The sequence below is a fragment of the Mytilus californianus genome, unplaced genomic scaffold, assembly GCF_021869535.1.
Source record: "Mytilus californianus isolate M0D057914Y unplaced genomic scaffold, xbMytCali1.0.p SCAF_4, whole genome shotgun sequence".
In the NCBI taxonomy this organism is placed as follows: domain Eukaryota; kingdom Metazoa; phylum Mollusca; class Bivalvia; order Mytilida; family Mytilidae; genus Mytilus; species Mytilus californianus.
The window spans coordinates 61,147,792-61,167,622 of record NW_026262690.1 but is presented as its reverse complement, the minus strand read 5'-3'; the positions used below and the strand labels follow the sequence as shown (position 1 = coordinate 61,167,622).

Here is a 19,831-nt window from a genome sequence, read left to right as displayed (position 1 = left end):
TTACCTCAATGAAATATTAAAATAATAAATGTTTTGCTCTTAATACATTTAGCTTAAAGTGGATGAGAATATATCTTTTATTAACATAGTCTTATCATGAATAAGTGTCTTGTTTTTCCTTGGAAGATTTGAAGTATTGTCATGTAATGTATCCAATATTGTATTTTGTAAATCTTTTGATATTCAGAAAATTGTATGATCCATTTTTTCTCACCTGGTTTTTCTTTGAATTGTATTTTGAAATAATTGAAAGTGATGAGATAAATATATTAGGTTTAGATTCTGGAAAGGAGAAGGTATGATGTCAGATGAGCCCCACTTTTTAAAACTCTTTAATTCGAAACTAGTAATCACCATATTTTTATGGAGATTGATAACAAAGTGGTAGTAATGACTGCTTCAAATCAGAACAAAAATGACCTCTCGAAGTCAAAATGCATTAAAAAGGGGCATAAATCTTATTAGAATATGAAGATATTAAGTCACAATATTTTGTGCAAAATCTGACCTGTGGAAGTCATTTTATGATAAATTAAAGTCTGACATAAACTGACCTGTACAAGTCATATTCTGTTGAGTGCAAGAAGGGAGACAACACTTACATCAAATTATATCTGACCTATGGAAGTCATTTTATTCTGACTTGTTTATGTCAGAGCTCTGACTGTTCATGTCATTGGCAATTATACCACATCTTATTTTTATACTCTTTAAGTAGTCATGTTGTCAAGAAAATGCTCAGGATACCTTATAATTAAAACATAGAAAATCAATACATGTATATTTTTGTATAAACACCTTATATTTCAAGTAAACAGGAAGAGTATTTATAAAAATATTTCCTGGAACATGAAGTCACAAAATTTGAACGATACACATACACACACACATATAATTCATAATAATTGAGATTTTCTGTTATTCTTATATATGAAGTAGAAATGAAAACCCCTATGATTTTGATGTTTTAATTAGGGTTTATCTATTTGTCTATTTTAAAGGCGAACCAGTCCCAGGATTTCATTACCTTGTCAGATTCCAAGACAGACTTGTTTGGGTTATGGTTCTTGAAAGAGGTTATGGATTCTGTTCTTTAAATATTAAAGGATTGGAGTTGCAGGAAACATCTTGTCACACAGCTGAAGCAGCAAGGATAGATGAAATATTTGAATCTGCATTTGAAAAGGAAGATGCTTCTTGTATAGGCTATCTGAATGAGTATCCAATGCACACATTGACACCTATGGATTCTGCTAATGTAGAGGCATATTCTGATGCCAGAAATGTTCTGACAGGAATAATAGATTATCCTGCTAATTATGATATTGTCATGTCTTCTTTCATCAAAGCTTTAGTATGGGTTCTAATTAGACATGTGAATCAGATCAAATTGAAGGAAGGAAAGAAAAAGGGGGATGAAAGTTTGACGAAGGCTAGACAAAAACCTGTTGAAAAAGTAGAATTGACAGAATTTAAAAAGGAATCTAATAATAACTTTTCAAATGGTCTCAATGGTAACTTAAGGCATTCCAATAATGTTACAAATACAGAAAATACAAGGAAAGGAAACTTGCCATCAGTTCATAAAACAACAGTGGAAGTTGTGGTAGATAAGGATAACAGAACAACTGTCCGTCCACCATCATCAAGGTCTGTTAAAAGGAAGTCATCATGGTCTTCTCTCAATAGTTTTACTGACAGTATATTTTCTGAAGATGGTTTATTCAATGATAAGAAACCACCTAAAAAAGAAATAAAAAAGCCAATAATATCAAATAAAACATTGAAATCTGATGACGATATTGACGTCCTTGATGAGATGTTAGATGACCTTGACTTTGGGTTACCAGCTATGGATATTAACCAGAGATCAAAACCTGTCAACAATACATCAAAGGCTCCAATAAAAAAGAACCAGTTTTCTTATGGTAACACAATTTATAAACCTGTAACCAATCTAGCAGGGTCACCTGACTTTAAATGTTCACACTCCACTCAGATAAGTTTACCATCTAGGTGGAGAGAATTGCCATTAGAATATTCTCAGCTGTCTCGGTACTTAAGTAAATTTCCACGTGATTGGTACAAACATGTATTGGGTACATTGGACTGGTCAAATACTGGACTGTCAACACAGCAAGTACTTGGAGAAGTAACTGGGGATGAAGCTCTACTTAATTGTTACTCACAGCTTATAATGGCTTGTTATTCTATTTTTGAATCAAATGGTATGTTTAATAATTGTATATTATATTTCAACACATACATATTTTTTTGTATCATTTTGTTTTGTTTTATTTTGTAAGAAAAACGATAAAGAAATGGTAGATTTATAGTATTACACATATTACATAAGATTAATTACATTTTGTACCAGAAAATTTACTTGTCTGCTAATTCCTTTGATAATCTACACATTGATACAAAAAAGTCTAAAGCAGCTACAAGTGACACATCACTGATCATGCTGATTAAGGGGTTATAGTCATTTATATAAATGAAACTTACCTTTATGATTTATTGATTATGTTGTGCATCTAGATCTTTAAAACATGATGACACATTATTGGAATAATTGTACCAGTACTAGTAGATAGTAATTGATGACATTTATAAATATGTTGTTGTCTAGGAAATTATAGTCTAAAGTGAAGTAAATATAGGCTTAAATCCACCATTTTCTACATAAGGAAATGCCTGTACCAAGTCAGGAATATGACAGTTGTTTTCCATGTTTGATGTTTTTGAGCTTTTGATTTTGCCATTTGTTGAGGGACTTTCTGATTTGAATTTTCCTTGGAGTTTGGTATTTTTGTTATTGTACTTTTTCCCATTAGTTCTCTTCCTGAATATGTATAAGATAGCTGCCATTGCACATTAATCAAGAAACAATCAATCAGTGATATCATAAGAGGTCGTTAGTCATTATGGCATACATAATGTTTTGTCAAAGTTCAATTTTCTTCTATGACATTTTTAATGACTATCTTGAGTTTATAGAGACAGATGTTGGAAAGAAACAAACATTGTAGCACAATAAATTGATCTTAATTATTACACAGGAAGTGTAAAAAGTGCTAGTCAGTTGTACAAGTATTACAATGGTGATCTACCATGAAATGCTATGTTAAATTGTACTTGTACATTTCAGGAAGTGTTAAAAGTGCTAGTCAGTTGTACAAGTATTACAATGGTGATCTACCATGAAATGCTATGTTAATTTGTACTTGTACATTTCAGGAAGTGTTAAAAGTGCTAGTCAGTTGTACAAGTATTACAATGGTGATCTACCATGAAATGCTATGTTAAATTGTACTTGTACATTTCAGGAAGTGTTAAAAGTGCTAGTCAGTTGTACAAGTATTACATTGGTGATTTACCATGGAATGCTATGTTGGATTGGTTGTCAGAAGACAAGCAGTTACATAACCTAGTTCTTAGATCATACAGGTAATTTAAAAAAAGAAATCTCTGTTTTAACCAAAAAATCAACAACAGTTTTTTGCAAGGTGCAGTATGCAAGACATAGGTATTACTATGTGGTGGTGGCGGCGGCGTAAACTATTTGTATAAAGCTTTATATTTCAGAAGGTAGAAGACCTGGATGCTTCATATCTTGTACGCAGATACCTTATGTTACGAAGCTTCCGTCAATCATATGTCCATTATCCTTGACCTCATTTTCATGGTTCAGCAACTGCTTGAAAAACTAGAGGCTCTAAAGAGCCTGTGTCGCTCACCTTGGTCTATGTGCATATTAAACAAAGGACACAGATGGATTCATGACAAAATTGTGTTTTGGTGATGGTGATGTGTTTGTAGATCTTACTTTACTGAACATTCTTGCTGCTTACAAATATCTCTATCTATAATGAACTTGGCCCAGTAGTTACAGTGGAAAATATTTTGTAAAAATTTACAAAAATTTACAAAATTTATGAAAATTGTAAAAAATTGACTATAAAGGGCAATAACTCCTTAAGGGGACAATTGACAATTTTGGTCATGTTGACTTATTTGCTGTAAATTATTGCTGTTTACAGTTTATCTCTATCTATAATAATATTCAAGATAATAACCAAAAGCTGCAAAATTTTCTTAAAATTACCAATTCAGGAGCAGCAAACCAACAACGTGTTGCCTGATTGGTCTGAAAATTTCAGGGCAGATGGATCTTGACCTAATGAACAATTTTATCCTTGTCAGATTTGCTCTAAATGCTTTGGTTTCAGATATATGAGCCAAAAACTGCATTTTACCCTATGTATTATTTTTTAGCCATGTCGGCCATCTTGGTTCGCGGGCTGGGTCATCAGACACATTTTTTAAACTAGATACCCTAATGATGATTGTGGACAAGTTTGGTTAAATTTGTCTTAGTAGTTTCAGAGGAGAAGATTTTTGTAAAAGATTACAAAAATTTACGAAAAATGGTTAAAAATTGACTATAAAGGGCAATAACTCCTTAAGGGGTCAACTGACCATTTTGGTCAAGCTGACTTATTTGTAGATCTTACTTTGCTGAGCATTATTGCTGTTTACAGTTTATCTCTATCTATAATAATATTCAAGATAATAACCAAAAACGGCAAAATTTCCTTAAAATTACCAATTCAGGGGAAGCAACCCAACAACGGGTTGTCAGATTCATCTGAAAATTTCAGGCCAGATAGATCTTGACCTGATAAACAATTTTACCCCATGTCAGATTTGCTGTAAATGCTTTGGTTTCAGAGATATAAGCCAAAATCTACATTTTACCCCTATGTTCTATTTTTAGCCATGGCGGCCATCTTGGTTGGTTGGCTGGGTCACCGGACACATTTTTAGCTCACCTGGCCCAAAGGGCCAAGTGAGCTTTTCTCATCACTTGGCGTCCATCGTCCATCATCCGTCGTCCCTCGTCGGTCGTCCGTAAACTTTTACAAAAATCTTCTCCTCTGAAACTACTGGGCCAAATTTAACCAAACTTGGCCACAATCATCATTAGGGTATCTAGTTTAAAAAATGTGTCCAGTGACACTGCCAACCAACCAAGATGGCCGCCATTGCTAAAAATAGAACATAGGGGTAAAATGTAGATTTTGGCTTATATCTCTGAAACCAAAGCATTGAGAGCAAATCTGACATGGGGTAAAAATGTTTATCAGGTCAAGATCTATCTGCCCTGAAATTTTCAGATGAATCGGACAACCCGTTGTTAGGTTGCTGCCCCTGAATTAGTAATTTTAAGGAAATTTTGCCGTATTTGGTTATTATCTTGAATATTATTATAGATAGAGATAAACTGTAAACAGCAATAATGTTCAGCAAAGTAAGTTCTACAAATAAGTCAACATGACCAAAATGGTCAGTTGACCCCTTAAGGAGTTATTGCCCTTTTATAGTCAATTTTTAACAATTTTTCGTAAATTTTTGTTATCTTTTACAAAAATCTTCTCTGAAACTACTAAGATGAATTTAACCAAAGTTGTAAACAATAATTATTAGGGTATGTAGTTTTAAAATTGTGTCTGATGACCCTGCCCGCGAACCAAGATGGCCGACATGGCTAATAATAGTACATAGGGTAAAATGCTGTTTTTGGCTCATATATCTAAACCCAAAGCATTTCGAGCAAATCTTTCAAAACAAAATTGTTCATTAGGTCAAGATCTATTTGCCCTTAAATTTTCAGACCATTCAGGCAACCCGTTGTTGGGTTGCTGCCCCTGAATTGGTAATTTTCAGAAATTTTTTCAGCTTTTGGTTATTATCTTGAATATTATTATAGATAGAGATAAACTGTAAACAGCAATAATGTACAGCAAAGTAAGACCTACAAATAAGTCAACATGACCAAAATGGTCAATTGACCCCTTAAGGAGTTATTGCCCTTTATAATCAATTTTTAACAATTTTCATAAATTTTGTAAATTTTTACAAAATAATTTTCACTGAAACTACTGGGCCAAGTTCATTATAGATAGAGATAATTGTAAGCATCAAGAATGTTAAGTAAAGTAAGATCTACAAACACATCACCATCACCAAAACACAATTTTGTCATGAATCCATCTGTGTCCTTTGTTTAATATGCACATAGACCAAGGTGAGCGACACAGGCTCTTTAGAGCCTCTAGTTTAAACTAGATACCCCAATGATGATTATGGCCAAGTTTGGTCAAATTTGGCCCAGTAGTTTCAGAGGAGAAGATTTTTGTAAAAGTTTACGGACGACGGACGCAGGACGATGGACACAGGACAATGGACGACGGACGCCAAGTGATGATAAAAGCTCACTTGGCCCTTTGGGCCAGGTGAGCTAAAAAATTGAGTTTTTTTGTCATGTGAATTTCTCACTTATTATGAGTAATAGGATAACTATATTTGGTATATGGGTTCCTTGCAACGTCTACATGTACGTCAGACAGAGTTCACCTGACTTCGACCTCATTTAATGGATCAGTGATCAAGGTTAAAGTTACATGATTAGGTCTGTTTCTCAAATACTGTAAGCAGTAGGTCAACTATATTTGGTGTATGGAATGATTGTAATGGGTACATGTCATTCTGGCAGGTTTCATCCGACCATTACCTCATTTTCATGGTTCATTGGTCAATGTTAAGTTTTTGTGTTTTGGTCTGTTTTTAAGTACTATAAGCAGTATGTCAACTATATTTGGTGTATGGAAAGATTGTAAGGTGTACATGTCTGTCTGGTAGGTATCATCTGACCTTGACCTCATTTTCATGGTTCATTGGTCAATGATAAATTTTTGTTTGTTTATGTATATTTTTCAAGTACTATAAACAATAGGTCAACTATATTTGGTGTATGGAATGATTGTAAGGTGTACATGTCTGTCTGGAAGGTATCATCTGACCTTGATCTCATTTTTTTGGTTCAATGTTAAGTTTTTGTGTTATGGTCTGTTTTTCAAATACTAATAGCAAAAGTCAGCTATATTTGGTGGTTGGAATAATTGTAAGGTGAATCTGTCTGTCTGGCAGGTATCATCTGACCTTGGCCTCATATTTATGGTCCATTGATCAAGTTAAGTGTTTGTGTTTTGGTCTGTTTTTCAATTAGCATACCCAATAGGTCAACTTTATTTGGTGTATAAAAAATTGTAAGGTGTATATGTCTGTCTGACACAATTGATCTGACCTTGACCTCATTGTCATAGATTTTTTTTAAAATGTTAAGTTTCTGTAATGCTTATTTTAAAACCTTTATCTTTAAGTCGTTCAACATAAAATTAATGATCAGTAAAGCAGGCGAGACATTTCAGCATGTGCACTCTTGTTAACTAAATTTGATGCACATAGGTATTTTAAATATTTGCAATATGCATAGAAGTCAACCCCCCTTTGTTGAAATCAGTAAAAAAGTATTAAGATTTATGTAATTTGGTATTTTTTTTCATAAAATCTAATAATAGTCATACTAAGTCATACTAACAACTAGACACACAGTGACATATTAATGACTTCCTTTATTTATGACAACTAAGATTCAAAGTTAATAAGCAAGTGAAAAACACTAAACATCACGCTGAATGGAAGTCACAAAATTTGCATAAGGCATAGTACTCTGGTTTCTGATTTCGTTGATCTGAGTTTTCTTTCCTTACTGCAGAAATTCATTGTTCCATCAAAAACAGTAAAATTGAAAACAGAGACTTGCTGCTTTCATTAATTTTTCGAAATGGAACAGGAAATGGATAGATCGCTTTCTGCTTAAGGTAGCACGGTAGTATTTACATTCCGGAATTTAGGTTGCTCTTTTGTGTACCCTACTTAAGTTTATGTATCTGAACAGTATGATTGGACAAAAAATACAGTATCTACTGAACATACTTTCCCAAATTGAGGGATGAATCAGGTGTAGAAAAATAAGAAATAATTTTACATACAGGTGAAAATGAATTTTTAAGAATTTTTACAAATTTTGTATTCACTGCATGATAAAAGACCTAAAAGCACTAGTGGCCTTATAAAGATAGCAAAAAAAGTAAACGGTCATCATACATATTCAAATTAATTTCTGAATATTATAATGAAAGTACTTCAGTTTACTATGCATGTAGAATTTTGGGCAGTGTTAGAAAGTGGTGAAAATTCTACAGGGAACTGTTCTGTACAGGTAATGAAGGAAAATCCGTAACAAATAAGACTGTTAATTGTAGCACTGTATTTTTGGTCCAAAATTAGTAACAATTACTGAAAAATCGTAACGGTTGGCATCTATAAACATGTCATTCACATTCATCTTACTGGTATTAGGTTGAGTTGGATATAGATTATAACGGTGTCTGTTAAAACATGAATAATGTTGTCTTTTATAAAATTGTTGTTAACAGGATGCATTAAAACAGTAAGAAAAAAAATGTTCAGTGTCCAAAATGACATACATTTCTTTCATCTGGTTTATATTTTTATACAATATTACAGATATGGTTTCAAGTTGATGCTGGACCAGATATTGATAGGTGAAGCTAATACCCCAGAGGAGACCCAGGAATACTTTGAGGAGTATGACAAAGATTGGTACATTGGACTGGAGAAAGATGATGATTGGAAGGCTGCTGTATTGTCGTCAAGGAAACAATTATTCTCAATGGGCCACAATAAAGCACAGGTACAGAAGCTATATGAGTGCAGTTCTTTAATAACTTTTAAAATTATCGTTAATAGGGATCATGCTGCTAGTCATTTTTGTCAAAATAAGTGATTCTTTATTTCGCTTGATGACATAATACTGTTGCTGCTGATTTTTTGTCGAGCCTGCGACTTTTGTCGCAGAAAGCTCGACATAGGGATAGTGATCCGGCGGCGGCGGCGGCCTTAGCTAACTTCTTAAAAGCTTTATATTTTAGAAGGTGGAAGGTCTGGATGCTTCATACTTTGTATATGGATGCCTCATGTTACGAAGTTTCCGTCAGTCACATGTCCAATGTCCTTGACCTCATTTTCATGGTTCAGTGACTACTTGAAAAAAAAGTTAAGATTTTTTGTAATGTTAGATTCTCTCTTATTATAAGTAATAGGATAACTATATTTGGTATGTGCGTACCTTGCAAGGTCCTCATGCCCGTCAGACAGTTTTCACTTGACCTCGACCTCATTTCATGGATCAGTGAACAAGGTTAAGTTTTGGTGGTCAAGTCCATATCTCAGATACTATAAGCAATAGGTCTAGTATATTCGGTGTATGGAAGGACTGTAAGATGTACATGTCCAACTGGCAGGTGTCATCTGACCTTGACCTCATTTTCATGGTTCAGTGGTTATAGTTAAGTTTTTGTGTTTTAGTCTGTTTTTCTTATACTGTATGCCATAGGTCTACTATATTTGGTGTATGGAATGATTGTAAGGTGTACATGTCTAGCGGGCAGGTGTCATCTGACCTTGACCTCATTTTCATGGTTCAGTGGTCAAAGTTAAGTTTTTGAGTTTTGGTCTTTCTTTCTAATACTAAATGCAATAGTTTAACAATATTTGGTATGTGTGTACCTTGCAAGGTCCTCATGCCCGTCACACAGTTTTCACTTGACCTCGACCTCATTTCATGGATCAATGAACAAGGTTAAGTTTTGGTGGTCAAGTCCATATCTCAGATACTATAAGCAATAGGTCTAGTATATTCGGTGTATGGAAGGACTGTAAGGTGTACATGTCCAACTGGCAGGTGTCATCTGACCTTGACCTCATTTTCATGGTTCAGTGGTTATAGTTAAGTTTTTGTGTTTTGGTCTGTTTTTCTTATACTGTATGCCATAGGTCTACTATATTTGGTGTATGGAATGATTGTAAGGTGTACATGTCTAGCTGGTAGGTGTCTTCTGACCTTGACCTCATTTTCATGGTTCAGTGGTCAAAGTTAAGTTTTTGAGTTTTGGTCTTTTTTTCTAATACTATATGCAATAGGTCATCTATATTTGGTGTATAGAAATATTTTATGATGTACCTGTCAGTCTTGCAGGTTTTATTTGACCTTGACCTCATTTTCACGGTTCATTGCTCAGTGTTAAGTTTTTGTGTTTTGGTCTGTTTTTCTAATACTATAAGCAATAGGTCAACTATATTTGTTGTATGGAAGGATTGCAAGCTGTAGTACATGTCTGCCTGGCATTGTTCATCTGACCTTGACCTCATTTTCTTGGTTCATTGGTCAATGTTTAGTTTTCTTGGTTAAGTCTGTATCTTAGAAACTATAAACAATAGGTCAACTATATTTAGTGTATTGAATGATTGTAAGGTGTACATGTATTTCTTGTTTGGTTTATATGACCTTGACCTCATTTTCTTGGATCATGTTAAGTGTATGTGATAGTTGTAGTAAAGCTTTATATTTAGGACTATCAACATAATATCAATGATTAGTAAAGAAGGCGAGACATTTCAGCGTGTGCACTCTTGTCTTTCACAAACATGGCCTCAGTCAATTTTTTTTTTATGGCACATGTGTTGTAATTCCGTACAGTTTAAATTTATCAATAAATTCCTGTTAATTTGTAGTTTATGACATCAAAAACAATTACTTTGAAACAAAGAAATTTAGATTTTATTGATTGAAGAATTGCATGGTATTGATATTTACTTAAAAATAAGCATATAAGCTAGTAGTAGATGGCAATCCAATATCTATAATAAAATCCAATCCACCATTTTAAACAGGTTTCATTGGTTATAATAGAGTCACATCACACAATCTTTTGAATGCATTTAAAATGTACTTATGGTAATTATTTTTTTTTACAGAAAGACAAATTGAAAACATATCTTTATTTATTAATTTTATGCAAATATGTGTTTTTGAATTAAAATTTTTGATTGAAGAAGATCATAATAAAAGAGATCTTGAATATCAAACTTTTGTTTAATTTGGCAGAAGAAAACCAGGTTTACGGTGTTCCATTTTTTGTAGGGAACTTATAACAGTAGAGTTCTTTCCCTTCAACCAGTGATGGCACACATTGGGAGAATGAATCCAGAAGTAGTCAAGGGGCAGTGGGCCAATCTAAGTCTGGAACTATTATACCTAACCAACGATGACGAGGAACGTTACAGTATACAAGCACATCCCACAATTCTCAGAAATTTGACTGTACAGTCTGCTGACCCACCACTTGGATATCCTATTTTCTCATCTGAACCTATAAGCATTCCAACACTGTGATCTTAAATGAGATTTTATGATTTTATATATACACCCCAATGTGACCCCATTTAATTTCTGAAGAAAGATAATGCAATTTTTAATGAAATTTGATATTACTGAAGAAATTATTCTGGTAGTTTTCTTAATTTGTAACAGATCCTTAGAAGTTTCTTTTGCTCATGATTTAAAAAGTTTTATAGAAGGATCAGATTTAAAATATGTAATGAAGTTGTTGTTTGCACCAAACCTTTTATTTTATAATTAATTTATTTTGTTTTGATTGACAGAGAAAAATTTGATGCGTAAAATATTCACTTAGCAGTTTTCTTTATACATACATCAGATTATGAATTGTTTTCTTTATACATACATCAGATTATGAATTACCAGTTTTCTTTATACATACATCAGTTTATGAATTACAACTGTTACAATTTTTGTACATTTTATTTAATACCAAATGAATGAACTGAAAACTATAAAAACTTAATCATGAGTGGACTGGAAAAAAAAACCCAGTGTAAACTAAGGCTTTACTCGACAATTATAAGCATCTCAGGCTAATTTTAGGATATTTTTTGGAAGAGAGAACATCTTCTTTTATTTTGTAACTACCTGATATGACATTCACAAAACCAGTTCACGTCATTGGAAACAAGATTATATGGTGCCTGAAAAGTTAATTATATATATTTGTTGGCCTTATATCTAAACCAATATAAACTGTCAATGTTGGTGCCACATTATTGAGAACAAAAGCAATCTCCAATTTCTAGCAAGATTTTTGAGTTAATTAAAACAGATATTACTGTACTAGTTTTATCAACAGTGCATTGTTTCCACAGTAGAGAAAGCTTTGTGCAAAAACTACATGAACATTATTTTCAGAGTATATGTTTATGAACTGCCACTATAATTAGTGTTGTTAATTATATATTTTATTTGCCATAACAATCACTCTATTTTACAGATAAAAATCTTCATTTCGGTTTACAATACTGGTTTGGGATAGTTGCCTTAGGCTTCTTTGTTGTTGCTTAGAGGCAATAATTTTAAGAAGATATTATGATTTGTACATAAATGTTTATGTAATTCCCAACAAGAGACTTTATACTTAAGCTCTCCATTCTTTGTTTTACAGGAGGTTAAATATTATATATCATTCATATAGTTAATTTTGCCTGTCACTTTTCTGTTAGAAGGACCAGTTATCTCCACTTTAAAATCTATCTAATAATCATTAATATAATATTAGGGGGAAATTTAATACTAGAAGAGAAGAAAAGTTCACATAGAACCAACACAATTCTTTAGTTTCTTGATTTAACATTAGTCTTAAATTGTATTTGTCGGAAAGAAATTGATGTAACTTTCTCTAAAGGGTACTCGAAATTCAGTTGACAATATTTTTGTACTTTGAAATGTGCATGCTTAAAAATGTACAATATAAATCTAAGACAAAAGTTACTATTTTTTTTCAATTCAAGAGAAATTTTACAGTTTCCAAAAGTTAATGATAACATAATGCTGTAACACTGTTTCTGTATACAAGAAATTTGTGTTCACAAGTTCAAAATTGAGAGAAATTAGTATTTGTATCTTTACTGCTGAGTACTGTGGATTTTGATAAATGAGGAAAATGGAAAAGGGCTGGGGGTACATGAGACAAAAATTGCATGAAATACTAAAGAAACAATGGAACAACTCATAGGCAAAAATGTCTGTCTTAAGTAAACAGCAATATTTTTGAAGCATCAAGAAGGTTATTGCAAACATATCAAATGACAGTAAATAATAACTGATGGTAACTATTCCTTAACCAGTATTACATTTATAATCTGAGTGCAATCAATTGTGTTGAACTTGATTTAAAATGTTATTATTATGATTTTTTTTGTTTATTTAAGAACACAATTAGATATTACTTTACTATTTACTGATTCTCCTGTAAATTTTGTACACTTGTAGATCATGTCTTACTTCTATGAGGTGTGTAGTGACTTGACTGCATGTTGGGCAGATCATGTAGGATATTTTTGGTGAATATTTTATGAATAAACAAGGTTGATGAACTTTCCTTTCGTATTGATAACTTTTAGTTTCTATAGAGGAATTTCTTACTTCAAATTGATAAGCCTGTGCCATACATACTATGTAGTTTTTACACATATTTCAGTATCAAATGTGAACATATTTTCTAAAGTACACAGATAAATATTACTGTAATTCATACATGACAATAAAAAGTTAAGGACCATTTTGATATTTTTACTTAGGGCTTGGAGCAAAAGTGTTGTTTCTGGAAAAAACACCTGAATTGAAAGCAATCTATACCCCTCAGTGCTCACATGGGCTTGGATAAATGAGTTTACATCAGTTGTAAATGATCACTCACACAAAGATGTTTCTCAGTGCCATTTCGAGTCCATGGCTGCTACAAAAGATTTTCAACGAGAAATTAGACAATATTAGACACTATTTTAATAGAAAATATTAATAAATGGTCCTTAATTTTTTTTAGGGAGTATATATAGCAGATAAACTATTTTTAAAGTTTCAATTTTATTTTTAACAAATCATATCAGAAATCTCTACTTAGGAATTAGACTTACTTAAACTTTTATTATTTGCTAGTTGATTGGGTATATTTTATTATTATAATATAAATAATTATTATTGTTTAATTTTTATTTTTTCAAATATTACAATGAACATACATGTATGGACATTGATTGTGCAGGAAAACAAAAAAATCTCTCTTAATTGTACTGCTGTTGTTTTTTTTTTTTTGCTCCGACCAATGTTTGCTTAGGTTCAGCAGTTTTTAATCTTATTATTTATTGATTGATTGTATCTGTGATATGTTAAGAGATAGATATCAGTGCTGGATAAAACAAATGAGTTCAGGTAACTTTTTTTTAAATATTTTTTGCACTCCTAAGCTAAAAATGTACTCAAAACCTTTGTCTTTATTTATTGTTACCATTTTTTTTAAGATATATGTTTTTGTCAGTGTATGTCCTTTTGAATTTTATTCTTCATATTTTATTGAAAAATATTTTACTGTAAGATTGATATCTTTTTTAGCGGTTTCCAATTAAAGTTAATTCAGAAATTACATTGGATGTGAATAAAAACATTAATTCATGCAGTGAGATCTTTAAAAAAAAATTTTAATCTAAGAAAATTGTTCACAAGCATTAAATTGCTTTCCCTTATCTTATCAGTTATTGTTAGATCCTGCACCATACACAAATCTGTATCAATCAATTACAAGTATTTATGTGCCAGTAAATAGGCCAATATTAAAACATTATATGTATAGATACCTTTATACCAAATTGATAAAACCTCTTCAACCTTAAATGCAATGAGGGAAAACCTGAAATTATCAAAACCTTTTAGAGCTTTAGTGAGTGGACAAGTCAGTTTGTTTAAAAAGGCCTATTTAATATAACCTTAAAAATTTAACCAGTTGAGGTTAGGTAATTTAGGTAGTTTATAAAGTTATCAAAATATTTATTTGCTTATAAGTAAAACAGTTTAATTTTTATAAACATTTTGACCACAAGCTTTTATTTAATACTATATATATGCCGTCCTAAGCTTGTGTGTTTAAGGCTTACTATTGTTATAGATGTATCGATTGTTTTCTATTTGTTGTTATATATGGTGATATTCTACACAGATCTGAATTATGTGACATTTTGTAATAAATATTGTTTTGTGAAAACTTTTTTATGCCCCCGCCGTTGTGCCTTCCTTCTGTCTCATTCTCGTTTCTCCACACTAACTTAAGTTTTCCCCATCCAAATTTACAATGCTAAGAACCAAAACTCGCAGACAAAGTTAGAAATTTGGGCAGGGAGTCACTTACCGTTCTGAAGATATGCCGCTTTATAACATGAAAAATTGTCAATTTTTTCATTTCTGCACTCTAACTTAAGTTTGCCCCATGCAAATTTTATGAAGCTCATACACAATGTTAAGAACCAAAAACTTGCAGAGTTTGAAATTTGGGCAATAAGTCACTTTCTGTTCTAGAGTTATGCCCCAATATAACTTGGAAAATTGCTACTATTAAGGTTATGATTTATATTTTGATGCTTAGTTTATCAAATAAACAAGTAAAGCTAAATAAGAGATTAGATGTAAAAGAACAAAAGCATTATTCAAGAACTGAGAAATTCACTGGACACAACAGAACTTATTACATAAGAAATAAAAACAAAACAATGAAAATATGAAAATAACACACAGCTCAAAAATATCTAAGAGTAGAACAATTGAATTATTTTCAAGTATTATAAGCAAGCTTGATAGGGGCATTAGTGTCCTCAGACACATTCTTCTTTTATTTAAAACTATTTGATTACACGGCAAGACAATGTTGGGACTTGCGTCGCACCGTGCTGTTTTGAAAAATAATCCTTCTGTACCATAAAGAACTCTGTTAAGTGTCGTTATGAAACTAATCCAAATGCATGAAATTGGAAGTTCCTGTGGTATTTTAAAAATTTCTCAGACTAAATGGTTTTGTCTTTATAGCCTTGAAGCTAGATACAGATCAATGTAGCAAGATTTTAAGGATATGTTCTTTTTGCTAATTAAATTACATTTAATTTATGGGTATCCTGAATTATGAAAAAGGGGGCCCCATGGTAAGACACCTTTGGAGTGGGACTTGTTAAAAGTCTATGCATTTAACCATATATGTAGCTCCACAGTCGGAGTAACACATGACACAAACAAGGTACCTTCTATAGTATTCTATATGACATAACATTTGACCTGAATAAATGGTAAAAATCTGTCCAACATAGGTCATGCACATCTGCAATCACTCTTCTTAGGTTGAATAATGTTGAAGGAAAACTATTGGAGTTAAACATGACACAAAGTTGGTTCAATGGCTAACATGACATACTACAATAGCAAAATTACAGAATTTTTTTTTAATCTGTCTACTATAGGAGGTACACATCTCCAATATGTGTGCAGAGTTTGAATAATGTTGAAGGAAAACTGTTGACACTTTGCATGACACAAACTAGATATATGGGTTAATGACAGATTTACTGAATGATAGATGGATAGACTGTGTGAAGCAGTTACTTGACAGTATTAGTAAATTTATATGGATTTTCTTAGTTTTCCTGATAATCTTCTTCACTTGGTTCGTATGGTTTTCTTCATTTTCAGGGCACTTTTTTTCTACATATTTTTTTAAAGGCCTGTTAAAAAGAGTTAAGGACTTACTTTCCAGAATTAACATGAATATAAATGAAATATGATTAGACTGAAACATGACAACCAATCTACTTTAAGAAGGTTGCATGTAATTTAACTTTGTCAGCAAGATATTGTCACCTGACATTGACCTAATTTTCATGCTTTCTTGTATCAGTAGTAGTTTTATAAGAACACAAGGAAAGTTAACATATACCCTCACGACACTTACCACAGAGGAAATCCTGGATAATCATAGGTCTGTTCTATGTTCCTTTGGAATTTCAACCAAAGATGAAGAACTGGATCTTCCATCACTCTATTGGATACCTAAACTACATAAGTGTCCTTACAAACAACGGTATATTGCTCCACGAAACCTCTTTCTAAATTATTAACATCTATTTTATCAGCAATCAAAGCCGGGCTCCAAAGTTATTGTGAAACTGCCTATTCTAGAGGTGGCGTGAATCAGATGTGGATACTAAAAAATTCCAAAGATCTTTTAGAGTACATACAATCTAAGACTCTCTCATCTTGCAATAGTATTAAAACATTTGACTTTTCTACACTTTACACAAGTATTCCCCATTCCAAACTAAAAGACAAATTGAAAGAGTTGGTATTACTTTGTTTCATTAAAAAGAATGGCGAATGTAGATACAAGTATCTTGTCTTGGGGAGGGATAAATCCTACTTTGTAAAGAATCACTCTGATTCAAACAAAAAATTCTCTGAAACTGACATCATCAAGATGCTTGATTTCTTGATTGACAACATATTTGTTACGTTTGGAGGACGTGTTTTTCAACAAACTGTCAGAATTCCAATGGTAACCAATTGTGCCCCTCTTCTTGCCGACTTGTTTCTTTATTATTATGAGGCTGACTTCATACAGGAACTTCTTAGGAAGAAAGATAAGAAGTTAGCAATATCCTTTAACTCTACTTTCCGCTATATAGATGATGTTCTCTCACTAAATAATACAAAATTTGGTGACTATGTTGAACGAATCTATCCCATCGAACTAGAGATAAAGGATACTACAGATACAGTTAAGTCTGCCTCATATCTTGATTTACATCTAGAAATTGACAATGAGGGTCGGTTGAAAATAAAACTTTACGACAAAAGAGACTATTTCAGCTTCCCAATTGTGAACTTTCCATTTCTATGTAGCAACATTCCAGCAGCGCCTGCATACGGAGTATATATCTCCCAATTGATACGATATTCCCGGGCTTGTGTTTCCTATCATGATTTCCTTGATAGAGGATTGCTGCTCACAAGGAAGCTATTAAGCCAAGAGTTCCAAATGGTGAAGTTGAAATCATCCCTTCGTAAATTTTACGGACGCCATCACGAGTTGGTTGACCGTTATGGAATAACCGTTTCACAGATATCGGATATGTTCCTTATGTCGTAACTACAATACCCTTCCCTTTTCACGAATGTGACTTACCGAATTAAGACTATTTACCGGATTTGTAATAACATAAGCAACACGACAGGTGCCACATGTGAGCAGGATCTGCTTACCCTTCCGGAGCAACTGAGATCAACCCCAGTTTTTGGTGGGGTTCGTGTTGCTAAGTCTTTAGTTTTCTATGTTGTGTCATCTGTACTATTATTTGTCTGTTTGTCTTTTTATTTTTGGCCATGGCATTGTCAGTATGTTTTCGATCTATGAGTTTGACTGTCCCTCTGGTATCTTTCGTCCCTCTTTTGGGGTAAACATCAATGAGACAGTGACCTACAACACTATAGTGTGTGATAACATTTTGTGAGGGAATTCGATGTTTGCTATACCACAGTTCATTACAACGCATTTTATGACAATACCACTATACCAATCAGAATGAATGTTTTTGCAGTGTTTTGAGAAATGATTTTACTTTGTATCCATGTATTATTTGTAAAACATGAAATGTTTTAAAAGGGCGAATTTTCTGTATAAAGTCAAAAATTATATAGACTTTTGAAGCCCAAACTTTCTATTGCCTTAAATACACAAATGAAAGATGCGAAAACTATACCAATACAGAACGATATGTTTTTGAAATTATAGCAAAACTTTTGGTTGACAAATTTGTATTAGTTATTGCAAAAAATGAACTTAAAATATCTGTCATTTTCTCCCTACCCAGCTTACCCCTATTACTTATTATGATGTGGACAGGTCATCGTTATCAAATCTTTTGCAATTTGATTGGATTAAGTTATTATTAGTTTACCTTCAAACTGTTTATTTTTTTCATACATGTATTTTGATTAAATCAGAACATGCATGAATGTGTTCAGTAACTTAAACTGGACACTGGACGAGTCCATATTATTTTTTATCAATGAAACTAAAGGTGCGAAAGGTAAGAATTGCCACTTCTTATATTTTCACCAAATTTTCCACATATAAGTTAGTTAAATTATTTTTTAATAGCCTATTCTGGAGAAAAAAGAGAAAGTTTACAAATCTGACATTTTATCGCATTAAACAAGTCATTTTTCGAGGAGAAATGCCGAAATACATTTAACGCACGGCTACACCAGGTAAAATGATTGTTTATCTTAACAAAAAAAAACACTTTTCAGTCTCATTATAATGTTATAATGACATTTAATCCCAAACAAAAGTAGTCCGTAAATAAAGTCAAAATACGTCCGATCTGCCTATTTTTGGACATCAAAATTCAATACGATCTTTTTAAGGCCAATTTCGTCTACCTCACAAAATCTTGTTAGGCACTTATAAGGCTATTAATAACAAGTTCTTTTTAGCACTCACCTTCCCCTTATTTATTTCAAAAATTCGTAAGGGTTCCGCGGAACCCAGTGTCTCGCCTACTTTTGCTGTTAATCGCAGGCTCAACAAAAATGAGGAAAAAAAATCAATAAAAATATTCCTTTAGATACTATCTTTTGATTGTAAGAAACTTCTGTCAAAGTTTGGTATAAATCCAGGATAGTTTATGAATCTAATAAATGTTTTAAAAACTTTAACTGCAGACTGTATTTAATGTTAACTGGAAGAAAAACTAAGTCCATTTATAAGTAAAATACAGATAAACAGGTACAAATTTTAACAAAATTTCCTTCTAGATACTAGCTTTTGATCATAAACAAGCTTCTGTCCAAATTTGGTACAAATCCAGGATAGTTTAAGAAAGTTATTAAAATTCTAAAAACTTTAACCACAGAGTGAATGTATTGTTTCCTGGCAGAAAAACTAAGTCCATTTATCAGTAAAATACGGAAAAAATGAAATTTTTTATTTAACAAATTTACTTCTGGATACTATCTTATGATCATAAACAAGCTTCTGTCCAAGTTTGGTACAAATCAAGGATAGTTTAAGAAAGTTATTAAAATTTCAAAAACTTTAACCACAGAGTGAATGTATTGTTTCCTGGCAGAAAAACTAAGTCCATTTATAAGTAAAATACGGAAAAAATGAAATTT

At 32.3% G+C, this 19,831-nt stretch overlaps 1 protein-coding gene and 1 long non-coding RNA gene across 4 annotated transcripts in view; one reads left to right on the top strand and one right to left on the bottom strand.

Annotated features, from left to right (window-relative positions):
* Positions 1-14,879, top strand: part of LOC127698552 (pecanex-like protein 4) — a 37,073-nt gene extending 22,194 nt beyond the window's left edge. For all 3 annotated transcript variants that reach the window (XM_052202043.1, XM_052202040.1, XM_052202041.1), the window contains exons 7-10: positions 1,002-2,228; positions 3,330-3,450; positions 8,437-8,623; positions 10,913-14,879. In XM_052202043.1, coding sequence (XP_052058003.1) covers positions 1,002-2,228; positions 3,330-3,450; positions 8,437-8,623; positions 10,913-11,164 — 1,787 coding nt within the window. In that variant the 3' untranslated portion in view covers positions 11,165-14,879. The remainder of the gene's footprint in view (positions 1-1,001; positions 2,229-3,329; positions 3,451-8,436; positions 8,624-10,912) is intronic.
* On the bottom strand, positions 9,003-9,938 carry LOC127698594 (uncharacterized). The gene is made up of 2 exons (XR_007980899.1): positions 9,839-9,938; positions 9,003-9,398 (listed from the first exon to the last, which is right to left on the bottom strand). It is a non-coding gene; the product is annotated as an uncharacterized LOC127698594 (long non-coding RNA).
* Positions 14,880-19,831: the final 4,952 nt, after the last annotated feature.